We start from the raw sequence: 15,236 nt of genomic DNA, 5'->3' as shown, positions 1-15,236 counted from the left end.
AACGAAAGACGTTAGTTGCGGAATTTTCAGAATGGCTCCTAGCCAAGTTCAGATTTCTTAATATGAAATGATTCTAAATACCACGTTGGTTTCAATGCTTTCAGCAACTACAACAACGACAAGTAAGTCATCGTCAATAATGTTCACATACTACGCCATGACCTGCGTTTAAGATTCTTTGTGCAACCTATATATAGGATACATTTTATAATGGTGTAATTTTCTCAATTTCTGCTGCCGCACAATGCATGGCAAAACAATGAAGCCATATTTCACGGCTATTCAAATAATGATACTTTCTGTAGGAGTATATTCAGTGTTTGTTGTACTTGTTACGTTTGTATACGCTTATATATGTATCACACAGTTGCATTTACAGTACATAAAGTGCGCGGAAAAACGCAAAGTGCGTGAAGAGAAATTTTAATGCTTCTTCTTCAAGTACACTTGTGGAGCATGTCCTCTGAAGTCCGAGCAGTGGGGAAAACATGGTGCGGTCTTACTTTTCTGAACCTAGATATAAAAAGCGAAAAGCTCTGCTGCATGACGGGACGCCGCCTGACGCCGCCGCCAAAGAGTTGGCGCACTTGGTGCGGCGCGCACAAGACGAAACTGGAGGTGGTGGTGGGTAGTGGAAGCTATGGGATATTTTGGGGAATGGATACTGGTCGCATCTTATGTTCGCCATCTTTGTGGCATCATTCTTGGCGACCAAGGGATGGGGAAGAAGATGTAGGGTGGGGAAGAGGGTTGGGTGGGCGTGCGGTTAGCTGTCGCCAGACCTAGAGAGCACAGCTAAAAAAGCAACTTGAAGCGAGCGCCAGACATGGATTAGTAGAGCGTTTCGCTCTAAAATGTTTACTCTTTTTAACTGTGCCCCGCGCCTCTTATAGCTCGTGAACACAGACCGTTGTGCGCTGCCCCGGAATCTGAAATTTTATTACTATGTGATGACGGCCACTCTATGCACGAAAAGTCATGTATCGGTGCGGATTTTTTTTTTTTTTTTCTAAATTGCCAACGAACATATTAATATCGGAAAGGCTAACTTGAAATAGAAGACTACACCCCCCACACACACACGCAATTTTTTTACCTGTATGATACTCACCTTCTTTGTCTTGCCATCAAAGGAAAGAGGAAGATCTAAAAAAAGTTGCATGCAAGCATAGGAAGCCGGCTTTAGGGAGATAACGAAATGTATTTTTTTAATGCAAGGGGAACTATATATCATGTGCGCCTTGCGTTGCGTACACGTACACAGAGATGTAAATAGTAGACTCAGCATCAAAATATTTATTTGACAAAAGCAGTTACTGATGCCACCAACTCGACTTTCATTGGTTGAATAAATTTGGTGGTTCTACAAAATAATCCATCCTAATTAAATACAATAAGATAATTTCAGTTCGCTTTACATCTGATATCGCAATCTTACAAATTGCGCTGAATTATAAACACATCCGATCTGAAATCAAGCATTCTAAAAGAAAAAGTCAAAGGGATCCTACCACTTTCCTTCGCTGAATGGTCAAGCGACACCGTGTTTATATAAGAGCCTACTTGCTTCTTGCATTTTCTGCTCACATCATTCTACTCTTCATTTTCCCGCCATACGTTTTGAGGGAATCAGTACGATGATGGCAAGAGTAAACTAAATCATTACATTCATCAGGCCGCACATGTATCATGCAGAAAAAAATCTCGAGCTGGCATGCGCAATGTTCACAGGTTTATGTATTCTGTCTACAAAACTTCGTTGTTATACCAGAGCAGCCACACTGCTGTTTTTTTTTTATTTGCTGTGTTTTCATTTCGTGACTGTATACGAGCGCCTTAAGAGATGCAATTTTCCATGGACACATCAATATACTTTTCCATCGGTAGCCTTTCGGAACATATGCATGCTTTAATCTTCCTAGCTTTCACTGAATTTCTTTGTTTCAAAAAACAACCTCTCCATTTTTGCTTTTCGCAGTACGTCCCTTGTCACCCCACGCCGTGCTGTGCGTCTTCGGAGGCAAGCTGGACCCCAAGATGACGTTTCCCGAGGACGGAATCTGCGACTACAGCTTCTTCCAGGCTTTGGAACAAGAGGGTCCGTTCCTCGAGGGAAAGAGCGGCGGCGTGTCGTTTGACGCCTTTACGGCTGCGGCAGCCACACAATCGAAGACAGAGTGTGGAATTAGCCTCGACTACAGGTGAGTCTGTGGAAGAGCTTTTCGGGCTCAACATCGGATTCACCTACCCCGCTCTGAAAATGGCGCTATCTCGAGGCATGCGTCAGTACTATAGCGTCGCCTGCCCGGGATCAGAATGTCCTATCCGAGGAAGCAACTGAAGAAAGCGCACTCCGACTTCCCGTTCGTACCTCCCGTGGCACAAGGTCTTGGGCAACCACCTAGAAGGCACTTCTGGGTCAACGCTGATGCCCAGTATTCAATCCGCTGATTTAGGCTATGTATCATGCGTAGGATAGGCGGCCGCCTTCAGAGGAAACGACCAAGCTGCATAAAATCTTCGTAAAATAATTCTAGGGGCACTTTGGACCCCTAGAGTGCGATGAGGCGAAAGCCTCTATTGCGCGGTGGTACGAAGCTACTACGGCGCCTCTTTCTCTCTTTTTTCATTCACACCTTCTTCCTTTACCTTATGACTAAGTTAAGGCGTCCGCGGAGAATTCTGACAGATACTGCTCTTTTTCTTTCCTGTAAACCAATTTGAAATGCCGCTGATGCCCGCTGTACTGCGTCTGCTTCTTTCTGCTGTGTGGTGCGGCGTTCGTCAGCTTCGTAAAGGTGGATTCACACGGCGGACCAAATCGCGAATCGCTCTCACGATTCGCTGTGACGTGGCCCTACGTCAGTGATTTCCGCTGCTTCGCTTCAGTCCGCGAGCAGCAATTCGCGACAAGGTCGAGAGTCCTTTTCACAATTCGGATCCTTCACGGACAAGACATTTTTTTACTTATTTATTTCTCTCGCGGAACGCTTTTCAGCTATGCTCCCGGTGCCCAAGCATAGACAACATAACATACATTGCACTAAAACGCTGTAGGAAAGCGAGAAGCGGCTTCTGACGACTGACGGCAGTCGTTTCTATTTTGGAGTCGAACTAGCCTGTTTTTGCCTTCATTCGCAGTACATGGTTTTCACAGAATTTACAGTGACAGGCTCTTGCACTGCGCGATACCGAATGCGTGAGTTTTGTGACTGCACAGAGCAGTCGCTTGAATGTATTCATCGCTTTCCTCAAGCGTTTTGGCATTTGGCACGTACCGGGAGCATAGGGGCAGTCCGAATGGTCGTCTTCCAAGGGTTGAAAGCAGTATTTTCATGCAGCTCTCATAGAGTAAGCGCGATCGTTTGCACTGCAGAGAACTGCCTGCGTAGTATACCACATCGAGCGAAACAGTCACCACAATACTTTGGCAAAACGGCGCAGCAGCAGTAGCTGTAGGCCGCCGCAACCCGCGCATTCACCCACCGTCCATGCATCGTCCATGGTAGGCTACCCTCGATAACAGCGCGCCAGAACAAGGCTCTCCTCTCGCGCAGTGCCTGGGAGAAAGAGTAAGTCCGCTCTGTCGTCTGCTATTCTCTCCCACCGTGTGAATGCTCGCCGCGGACGGACGGACCTCGGATCAGAGGTCACGTGATCGATCGCTTCGCTATTCGGTCCGTCGTGTGAATCCACCTTAATGCGTGAATCGCCTGGTGACGTCATGACCGGATGTTAAGTCATCATGACGTCCGTTCCGGTTATTAGACATGGTCAGATGTGATGTCATAATGACGTCACGTCCGGTCACACCATCACGACTTGTCATGACGTCATCAGGTGATGACGTCATAGTCACTCGTCTCTGTCATTATCGTCATCACTGTCACTATCACTAACTATCACTACTATCATTATCGGTCACTATCTACCCCTAACTGACCCGCCGCGATGGTGCAGTGGTTAGGCCACTCGACTTCTGCAACCAAGGGTGCGGGAATCGAATCCCGGCCGCGGCGGCCGCTTTCCGGTGGAGGCGAAAAGCAAGGCGCCCATGTGCGATGTCAGTGCACGTTAAAGAACCCCAGGTGGTAGAAATTTCCGAAGTCCTCCACTACGGCGTCTCGCATTGCCAGAGTCGCTTTGGGACGTTAAAGCCCACAAAACAAAGCAAATCTATCTACCACTAACTAGCGGTGGCGGTCTGTTTGAGATATTAGATGGGGTATTAGGTTAAATGAAGGAGCGGTGCGGATGAAACCTCATGAAGACGACGGTGTTCATTGTACAGCGAGAGAGAGTGTTGCAGTTTTACACGAGACGTGATCGGCTTCGGCGATAACATATATACAACTGTTGTTGCTGGGCTCGACGATAAAGACGACTATGTTTGCTGCGCAGCTCGAGATTTCAAGGTCAAATGTTTGGAGCGAGATGACTTTGAGGTTTGGCGTGGAAGCAGCAAAGCTTGAGCTATAAAAGCTCCACGGCCTGCCTGGAATTGACAAGCAGTGTCAGATACTCTAATATCCGGTTGCACTTGCCGCCCGATTAAGCCATGGCATAATAATATGCAATTCTCAGTCGCGATGTGCTTTCTCCACCTTCATTTCTTTACGTGAAACGTTTACAGAATAAAAAAACTTATCAGTAACTAATGCGTAGCATGGCGTTTTCGTTGAAGGCATCACGTCGCAGCTGTGGACGCCGTGTCAAAGCCTGCGACCAAGAAGACTGTGGAAGACCTCTGGGGGAAGAAGATTTATCACTGGGGCTACCTCAACAATGAGCATTACAGCCTCAAAGTCAAGAACATGTCCGCTCAGCTAGGAATCCTTCGGGTAGGTTTCAGTTCTCTGCAATGGGTTTCCTTTGGAAAATGTCGATGGAAGCATTCGATGCACTCTTCTTAGGTGGAAGCTGAAGATCAGGTCCAGATAACACAGCTACAATGCGAAGGTAAAAACAGCGAGACTGTTCTTTAAAACAGCTAAAAAAGATAAGGAGATTCCTTCCGTTTTTCGTATCGCGATCTCCGCCATAGTATCGAAACGGTCACACTTGTCTAGAGTGCTTGAGCGAGGTGATGCGGAGCAAATAAAGTCAATTCTTAGCACAGCTGCTATGTTATGGACAAAACGCTTGTGCTAGTGTGGTTTGCTTTACGCTGTGGCTAAGTTAGAGCGCTAGCATCACCACAATATTATATGAGTACATGCTTGAAAATTTCAGCCTGCTTCCTCCGCACAACGCCACTCGGGCGCCTTAGAGAAGTGTAATCAACCCCGTACTTTGACAATGAGCAACAATACTGAGCTTCAATTTACGTAGAGTTTGGTGGAATTATACAGCAAAAAGATGCACCAGGGTAACTGCACCGATGAAACGTGCCAAATCATATATGTCATCGTTATAGGCGCAAGTACGTCGACTGTAAGACTGTAAATACTCTTGTCAATGACCTCCACACTCACTGCAACAAATCAGTGACTTTGGAGCCCAGCTGTCTCTATATTTCAGTGGAAGGGAACTAAAAGGAACCCGTACACTGTGCTGTCAGCTCACGCTAAAGAATCCCAGGTTATCTCAATTATTCCGCAGCCCTTCAAGCGTCTTTCGAAGCCTGTGCATCGTTTCGTAGTCGCTGAACTCCACATACCCTAACATACCATACCATTACAATGCCCCCATACCATGCTATATCATACCGTACCAATGCCATACCATACCAATGCCATACCATACCATACCATACCATACCATACCATACCATACCATACCATACCATACCATACCATACCATACCATACCATACCATACCATACCATACCATACCATACCATACCATACCATACCATACCATACCATACCATACCATACCATACCATACCATACCATACCATACCATACCATACCATACCATACCATACCATACCATACTTGTGTTGCGCTGGCAGTGGCCTCTTTACGTCCGCCAACTTAGTCATCCGCCCACCTAACTTTGCACCATTAAACGCTGCAGTAGTGTTAGGTCAGTCTTTTTTATAGATTCGAAATGTTCTAAAAGCAATTAACACACTAGTCTTATATGAGTGTATTTAATGCAAGAATGCCCTCTTCATGAGCCAGGAGCTGCTGGCGTGTAACTACTTGTCTAAGATTGTTCCTTACTTTTGTCTTCTCATAGGTGTTTTCCATTGCATGAATAACGCGATAACGTCAGAGTAGACTTGCATAAAAAAAGCAGTAAAATCAAAATAAGGTAGGGTATTAGGCAGGGAGGTACGAACTATCCACACCGATTCTCCGCTTGCTTACAGGGGTTATAGAGATCGGAATTGGAAACAGTCGGGGTTGAGTGTGAATGCAGAATACCTTAATGATCTGCGAATCACTGATGACATTGGCCTGCTAAGTCAGGATACGCATGGTAAATAATGATCAATGAGTTCCACAGGAAAAAAGCAGGAGAATGGGTCTAAATATGGCTTGGGTCTAAATATTGTTATGCACACAACTAACGTAACGTTCAAGCGCCTCGCAAGACTGCAGCTTGAAATCAAACTATAAACGGAGCCACTTTACAGTTCTGCTATGACATCGTTGGGTTACTTTTCAAGCGAACTACCAGTAACTGGTTTCGCTGTGTTGGCTGCGAACCTCAAAGGGTTTGGTGCTAATTTACGGGCTAGAATTGCATTTTTGAAATTTTACATGAATTGAATTGAGGTAAGCCCTAAATTCCTAGCAGTCTTGCAGTTCTTTTTCTAGAAAATGAATCTTTTCTAAAGGTAGCTGAGTAGATAAACTAGCATAAAAAAAACTAGACACATGTAAAAGTGTGTGAGCACTCGAGTTATAATTATGCCTTCATGGGAAAATATGTTGTCGCCGGCGTTAAAAGCACGAGTACAGCAATGTGAAGTGAACTGGATATACTAATTACTGAGCGATGAGGGATTCAGATGCCAAAGTTAAGATAAACTCCTTCTTGGTTTAGACAAAAGCGGCAGGTTATATAAGAAAATTGTGGCTTGCGATGTGATTGTATTCTGAGCAGGTCTTCTCACTTCATTAAGCGAGATAACGAAACACATGAACTATAATATCCTCAACTGGTCTTTATTTCCAGAAACTGAAAGAAATAGTGGAGCAAGTGGCGAAACCTGTCCGGCCCCACTACTTCTTCTACCGTGACACGTTTTCAACGCCTAAAAGAAGGAAGCGAAACTTGAAGTACTACAGGTGAGCGTTTCCCTAATGAATAGGGAGTTACGACCGTTAGGATTGAGTGTAACCAGGCGGCTACGGTTAAGTGTCATTAATGGTTAATTAAATAAGATGACTGCCTTTTAAAAAGCCTACACATCACAAGTGCTGGCCCGCTCAGTCGTTCCGTCTGCACAGCTGCATACAACTTCAACAATTTCGACCCCCGTCATATTTGAGATGCTGTTCCCTAGAAATGGGCTGAGGTTATCTTAATAAATATTTCTAAAAGCCGCAGTATGCAGTAAAATAAGAGCTATATGAAGAGAACGTGGAAAATCTACTTTAAATTGAACGTTTTCGTGTTTTAAGTAAACTGCGTCAAATGGGCGTATTCTCTCTTGGTATTCAGGCATTTGCCTTTAAAAAAAAAAAAAAATGCTGGTCTGCTGATTTGTTTACCTGACAGCTTACAGTGTCGAAAATGAATTATAGCAAATATAACCAAAACCTTCCAAGCAGTGTTTATTGAGAACGAGTCTTCTGTGCCTAGATTTTAAATTTATTCACTTTATTATACTTTAGTTCATTTGTATTATAACATTATAATTTATATTTATACAGTTAGACTATATAAATAGTTATATACAATCATACTGCTTGTATTGGATTCCGTTGTAAAGACTCCGGTTCATCGATTCAGGGATTAGCTCTTGGCAGTTTTAGAGGGCCGCGAACTTTCCAGCATAAGGCGACGCCAATGGCCTAGACAGAATGTTCACTCATTTGGGTCTCCACTTAAGCCTGCTATTGATACCGCAGTAAAGGGGGACCACGCGAATAACAGGAGTGAGTTCTGTAGTAGCGGCTCTATTATTCAGTGATTAATGAGCCGGCGTCAGATGAATGATGTCACATGATGTCACATTAAAGTTACGGCAGGGTTACAGCTGCCCTAGTTGGAGAATATGTGTGGTGAAATCAGATTCCCCTAATAAATTCCAAAAAGAAGTTCACAAAAACATGCAGTCTTAATCCTTCATTGTGATGCACTTATTCAATGTTGGAAGAAGCGAAACATGTGAAAGAGCCTTGAGAACGTCACAGCCCCCGTGCGATTTGTATTGTATACGAGTGTCAACTACACTATATTAGCAGCATGACATAAAATTTTATTCTAATTGTCTAATAGGGGTTTATTATTTTTCATTCATTTAGAGTAGTCCCAACCTATATAAATTGTCAGTGTATGCAGTGACAATAAGCTTATGTTTTCAAGGTGGTCTAATAATATTCTACTCGTTGGAGGCCTGCTGCACATTGTTTGTATGGCGTGTGTTTTATTAAAGGCAGTCTAACCATGTTGATATCGCGCTCTCAGAGCTAGAGTGACCAAAATGTCCGAGAACATGAATAATTATTTTATGTCGATGCCTCGGAAATATATACGTCCACCTTACGCCACGCAAACAAGCCAGCGCACCAGTACACGGGATCGAAAGCCTGCATCCAGTCAGATTATTATTTGAGAGAGATCGAGCACGTGAAACGGATATTTGCGAATATTCCGGTAGCTTTCAGCCTCTCGCCGAATAACTTGCCCTGCGTGACCAGACAGTAAGGCTGCCTAAGGTTAAAATACGCGCGTCATTTAAATAGAAATCTTGACCAAACTCTGGGAAATATATGCAGTCGCTTGTTCTCGACAGAGATATATTGTGGCTCGACGGATTCGTGGTGCTGACGCACTTAATTGACGACGACCGAGACTGGATGGCTGGAAGGATCCTGCCGCCTACTTTCTGGATAAACTTGGACATGCCTGACAAATCCTACGCGTACAGTCTAGTGAGTATCCAGTTCTGGACACTTTTCATGTTTTCAGTTCATTAGGGCTTTATGTTATGCAAGCATCCTAAAAATTGTGTTCACTGGTAGCAAACGTTGTATGATATTGGAGGTCATGTTGGCAGCGCATTTTGTGCAGTATGTGTGCACCATATAGTTGCAACACATCTACATAGTTCTATTATAAGGAGAGAAAATGGGGAGCGAGCCGGGGGGGATGTTGCGGCAAATAATTTGGAATATTTTTGGCGCCAGTTTTGAGAAAAGCCACGAGTCGTTAGCCGGTTTCCTGAGTTAAATGTGTAGTGTAGATGGTATCGAGTCTATATTTTGGGCCCCGCCGTGGTGGCGCAGTAGTAAGGCGCTCAGCTGATTCAAGTCCCGGCCGCGGCGGCCGCTTTTCGACGGAGGCCACGGAGGCGAAAAGCAATCGTAAGTATAGATTGGCTAACGAGCACAAGTTCACGTTTAGCGTCTAAAGGTATCGTATGCTTACACCCTGGATTGAGCTTCTCGATTTTGTTTTGTTTGAAAATAAAATAGAACAGGCACATGACCTAACAACATAAGACAATGCGAAAAGCGTTATTTTTATTCGAAATGCAGAAGAAAGGCAATGCATGAACGATCCTACAATGTGATCCCAATGTTCTGCGTTAGCAGTGTTGTACGTTTCCCTCTTATATTCATCGTCTTGTCATTACATGTTTGGATTTGATTTCGTCGTCACTTTTTTACACGGCTTGGGCTTCTGGTGAGTAAAACTAGGTGGGTGGGTGAATGAACGCATACTGGAGGTGCGTTCGCTCCACTTGACACGCTTCGAAGTTGTTGTTGTTGTTGTTGTTGTTGTGGCTGTAGGAAGAAGGAAAACAAAATGCACGGGCCTGCTACTGGCTCTGTAGCTGAGCCACCTCCGCTGCCTCGTGCAGACTGAAGAGAAAATATAGAGAAGAAAAAAGAAGAGGGAAAGAAAGACGCGCGCCGCAACAACAGCCGTCGTCCACCCCCAGCGGTGGCGTGTGCAATGACGGCCCAGAACAGATAAAAATTCGGTGCCAGGCTAGCCCCCGCCGCAAGCGGCGGTGACCCACCTGTACCAGCCCATCCGCGGAGACTTCGAAGCGCTAGAGGCGCTGTGTCGTGTAACGCATGCACGTGCGCGCGCAAACACACACACACACACAAACGAACACACACACACACACACACACACACACACACACACACACACACACACACACACACACACACACACACACACACACACACACACACACACACACACACACACACACACACACACACACACACACACACACACACACACACACACACACACACACACACACACACACACACACACGCGCGCGCGCGCGCCTACCCCAGTTTTTTGTTGCCGTAAGAGAACACTGCTTAAAACAGTAAAAGTGCTGGTCGATAGAGCAGAATCGCAAGCCTTTGAGGTTCGCGAGCATTGAACTCGGCGTCACATTGTTGCGCAGACGACTGGACACCAAGCCCTGGACGAATTGGCGAAGGAACCGATGAATGGCACGGCCCTGTTCCTGACTGTGAGCATGGCGGCCAAGCGCTACCACCCGGACGAGAAGAACGCCTATCTCGCGGAGATGCTCAGTAGCAATGAGACGCTATTCGTCAATCTAGTGGACGTAAGTTATCCATGTCGAGCTATTTAGAAGGGGGAGAGATGCAATCTAGTTGCCGTAAATTACATATGTGCAGTTGCTGTTGGCTCTGCTCGCACTATTTAGAATGGGGGGAGAGAGAAGCGGAACAGGGAGGAAGAGATAACAGCCTTCGCATACATTTTGCTGCGCTTCTATGCAAGAGAAGAGGCACGGTTGAAAGAGGATTCGACGACCCAGAAAGGCGCGTGCGGTATGAGGCGCTCTGTAACATAAAAAATGAATCTTGTTGCTAGTGTTTCTGGCAAAGCTATCTGCGTCTCGGCTTTTCGGAATCGCACCAGTGAGTGCGTGCTTTCTAGCACTTGTTTTGCAGCACATGAGCTCGTTAAGAGGCATGTGATGAGATGATGTTTTGCTTGACTGCTGCTTATAATAAAAATAGGTCCAAAAAATATAATCGAAACCGCGACGCAGTGAGTTACGGTGTAGACGCATGAAAACGGGAAAGAAATCCCGTGAATAATTTTTAGCGGGGTCGTAACTTTTTCTCCCTCATCCTGCTAATTACGAAAAGCTCCAAAGCGTAGACTTTCGTTTTCCCCGGCAGGCTACCATTAGCCCTGCAAGTGATTACGCCGACGGGGAGAATCGCGAGAGTGGAAGCTAACGCATCTTTGTCGAGTTCTGCAGTGGAACTATGGCTTAAACACTTGCCGGTACGTATCGCATATTTAAACCATAGTATATTTTTTTTTCCTTTCCCTGAGACGAAAGAAGAGATTCGTTTTAAATGCGCCGCTGGAGGCGGAATGCACAAGGCATGGTTCAGACAGCGCCCCTGGCTGCCTGATCCGGTTATTCCGTAGTCAAGCCGGATTTTCAGTAGCGGCATAGGCAGGTGATGCTTATGCTTTACAGATGGTGCATCCGTCATGCAAGAAGGCGGTTTGTAAGGCTGATTTATAGAGCTGCGCTTGGCTGATGATAAGCAGCGACTATGAATCAGAAGCATTTACTGCATAGGCGCAAAATAGTCCGTCTTCCCTACGGTGAAATAGAAAATCTTTTGAACCAGCAAATGAAAACTTCAAAGATTTAGCAGTAAAAAGTAGTTTATAGGAGAACATAAAAGCTACTCGCATTAAAGCACTATCTAGTTATGCTTACGGTTTACAAGGTTACCGTCCCAAAGCAGGCTATGAGGGACACCATGCAGAGGTCTCCGAAACTTTCGATAACTTTGGGTTCTTAACGTGCATTGATATCGCACAGTAGATGGGCTCATAGCATTTCACCTCCATGAAAAAGCGGCTGCCGTGGCAGGTATTTGATCCCTCGTTAAATCGCAATTTGTAGCGTCTTGAGCGTACTCAGCATATTTATAATAACATGAAACAAAATTGGTGGTGGATCACTACGCAACGTTTCGACGAGCTAATTGTCTTCTGGGCGAAGACTGAGACAAGTCTGAGAAGTCCTCTTACCGGAACGTTGGCTAGCGAAAGGAGGCTTCCTACCCTTGTTCCCTTTTTTCGTCTTCTAAAAAATATATCTGCTTTCTCTTTTTCTTTACTTTGGACCTATTCACAACAGCCTAACTGACAGTCGAACCTAACTGAGCCTCGCTGTCGAGTTCACCCAGTGCACGGTGCTATTCTATGCAAAAAGAAGGCCAAAATTGAACAATCAGGCATAATGTAGTAGATGTTCAAAAACTATACTAACGATATACGATTACAAATGATTGTCGGAAGTTTGCACTTATAAGCAATTAGCAGCGACGTGCTCTCTCCTTTGCAAACACGTGCAGCCTGCTCGTAGTTATTCACACCTAATATGATTGCTACAATGGCAGTTGGATCAGTCTTCTTTTTTTAAACGGTGGCGCGATCTTAGCGTCACCCTCAACAAAAGTAAATCCACTGTAACAATATGCTTCCTACTGGATAATTCGCACCTACTGTTCTTTTTTTTTTTTTTCCCTCTTGCCGTTTTGCAGTACTGCAAGAACAGCAACTACGAACTTGGCTTCTCCGAGAAGGATCCGGTGGGGCCTTTCTATTCGAGCGCAAAGGAAGGCAGGTTTATCACCTTCGACGATTCCCGCTCGATAGCAGTTAAGGTGAGCAAGCATTTTCTAGCGTTTTGTTCTTGTTCGATATTATTTCTTATGGTAATTTTAATGACAGCGGCACAGCAGCGTAGCGCCAACGCGCTTCTTGTAAATGCTAGCACTGTACACTGGTACCGTGAGGCTACAGATCATAAACGTTGTTGAAATCGAGCGAAAAATTGCCTTCGCTCCTGCACTTTATTAATTTTTGTTGAAAAAGCTAAGTAAATAACAGAGAAATATCCTCATCACGGCATTCGACACAAATAACCAGATTTACTACTAGTCTGTGATATGCAAGTTTGGAATATTTTTCAACGCGGATGTCGTCAGGAAAGGCCCCCCTTTCAGTTCCTACATACGGTTTCTTGTACCATGCTATCAAACTACAAAGCCATTTTATGCCACTGAGCAATAAATTTGCCGTTAGCCGTTTTCCTAACACTCTCTCCAAGTACAACTTAGGCTGTGAACCGACACAACGCGATAGCTTCCAAAGAAGAATCAATCCTGCGCTATTGTTTTCAAGGGTACATTTCATAAAAAGAAAAAAAAAAGTTTTCTCGGAACTACAATAAGTATACCTGAGTATACCTGTTTCTTGCGCAAGTATTTTCGTTCGAAAGCACACGACCGAAATATACGTGGGCCAACAGGGTTGATAAGTGATTGGTAGTAATTAAATAAGGCGGAAAAGTTTTCACGAACCAACTTTCGAACATTTACTGGACTGCACAGTGAAAACAAAGCTCAGTATCTTGTGCTGATAATATACAGCATAAGAGTAATAAGTTTTATATCATGTTTTCATTATGACACTATCGCCGACTTGTTTCATCACTACCACTATCTAGGGGATTTTCTGCCCGGTATACATAACGCAAAAAGCATGAAACGGCGGAATTTTTATATTCCGTAGGTGCGTTCGAGATATGACTGGCTGTTGTCAGTGGTATCAGCTAGAGTACAAACCAGCACCGCGATCGCCGTTGACGTAGTATGCCAATGTAGGAAACTTGTTTGGCTGTTTTTTGAACGCTGCCTGAATGCGAACTGTAGCGGTGTTCAGGATGCATCACTTTGTGGCAATGCGAAAAACATGGACATCTCGCCGCCAAGACCTAACGCTCAAAGTAAACCCGTCGCTATCTTCTCGTATTATACAGCATTTGCTCAGTGACGTGCATGTCAGAGGTCATGAGTCTGCGGCATTTTCCAGATTTCGTAGTTGCACGACGACACTACTGTACGAGTCAGCAGTTTGGTGTGATTGGGCCCGACAATCGAAGCACATCTACAGAAAGGGCATTGCGACATGAATGCAGTAGGAAAGGAGTGAAAATGAAGTTAAAAACACCTGCTACGCTCGGCTGATAACAATGCGGTGAAAGTAGTCAAAATGAAATCGTGGCAGCAAAAACTGAAACATGGAACACGAACATCATACATAGTGCATCTGTCACCTTCAGACAGTATGCCTTGACTACACGAAAGTATCTGTTATTGGTGCCGCTCAATATTAATGGAGTTTATAAAGCGTATAGGTGTCCTTCACTTCACCATGTGTGCCCGTGGACTGTGTTTTCGTGTTCAATTCGAGCGTAATGTAGGTGCTGGCCCAACGCGGACTTACCGCAGCCTGAGCGCTTGTATGGGATGCGCCTCAGTTTACGGGGAAGGTCAATGAATAGACTTGCGCGAATGATAACTGTCGTGGATAGGTTGTGACAAATGCAAATCATGACTAATTACAATCTAAGAATGCAGACTGGCGCGGTGTAGAAGCTGTTTAAACATGTGCGTTTTGAAGATCACAATCATCTTCATTTCTTCCCTTCTCGGCTAACCAGTTCTGCAAAGGCAAGAAGGACCGCACATCACTCAAGTATGGCTTAGCCGTGTTCGACGTTGAAATGGACGACCCAGACAACAAATGCGGCAAGGGTGTCTACGTGAGACTGAAGTCCATCAGGAAGCTGGTTGACTATATGAACAATAACTTCACATCGCCCAGCGGCTTCCAGAATTGTGCGAAGTGAATTCTCTACCTGTGGTAAATAGAAGACTCAGAACAAAGCTTACAAGGCAAAATAAGTGATTGTTTTCTCTGTGTAAACTGTCAAGCAATGTGTGCAAACAAACATTTAGCGAGATAAAGTTTTGCTTTTTTTGCAACATACTCCGCATTATGAACGAGCTGAAGAGAGAGAAAGACGCTTATTTTGAAATGTACCGTAATATAGGTTCCTCTATATCCCGAATGCCATAGCCAAGAACTGTCCGATAATTTTCTTCCATTAAACGAATCAGTGAAATGGAATGCGCTGAAAATGGTCAACGACGATTGCCAAACAATTTCTTTCGAAACCAAAGCACAAACGGTATCCAGGTCATAGAGGCCAGGCCAGAACGGT

At 44.7% G+C, this 15,236-nt stretch overlaps 1 protein-coding gene across 1 annotated transcript; it reads left to right on the top strand.

The window, feature by feature from the left end:
* Positions 1-488: 488 nt before the first annotated feature.
* LOC146178255 (uncharacterized) lies at positions 489-15,030 on the top strand. Its single transcript, XM_084579662.1, has 8 exons — positions 489-624; positions 1,979-2,201; positions 4,685-4,841; positions 7,133-7,245; positions 8,919-9,057; positions 10,563-10,730; positions 12,709-12,831; positions 14,673-15,030. The coding sequence occupies exons 1-8, from the start codon at positions 489-491 to the stop codon at positions 14,859-14,861; spliced, it is 1,248 nt and encodes a 415-aa protein (XP_084435788.1). The 3' UTR covers positions 14,862-15,030.
* The last annotated feature ends 206 nt before the right edge of the window (positions 15,031-15,236 follow it).

The sequence above is a fragment of the Amblyomma maculatum genome, chromosome 9 (assembly GCF_055883805.1).
Source record: "Amblyomma maculatum isolate TAMU_Amacu chromosome 9, ASM5588380v1, whole genome shotgun sequence".
In the NCBI taxonomy this organism is placed as follows: Eukaryota; Metazoa; Arthropoda; class Arachnida; order Ixodida; family Ixodidae; genus Amblyomma; species Amblyomma maculatum.
Note: the sequence above shows the minus strand (reverse complement) of the source record. Positions and strands in the feature narration are given on the sequence as shown.

Bases quoted from the DNA above. Each gene is read 5' to 3' on its own strand.
- LOC146178255 (XM_084579662.1), top strand. From the start codon at position 489: ATGGTGCGGTCTTACTTTTCTGAACCTAGATATAAAAAGCGAAAAGCT. The intron at 625-1,978 runs GTGGGTAGTGGA...TGCTTTTCGCAG, and splicing joins AGACGAAACTGGAGGTGGTG to TACGTCCCTTGTCACCCCAC. The intron at 12,832-14,672 runs GTGAGCAAGCAT...TCGGCTAACCAG, and splicing joins CCCGCTCGATAGCAGTTAAG to TTCTGCAAAGGCAAGAAGGA.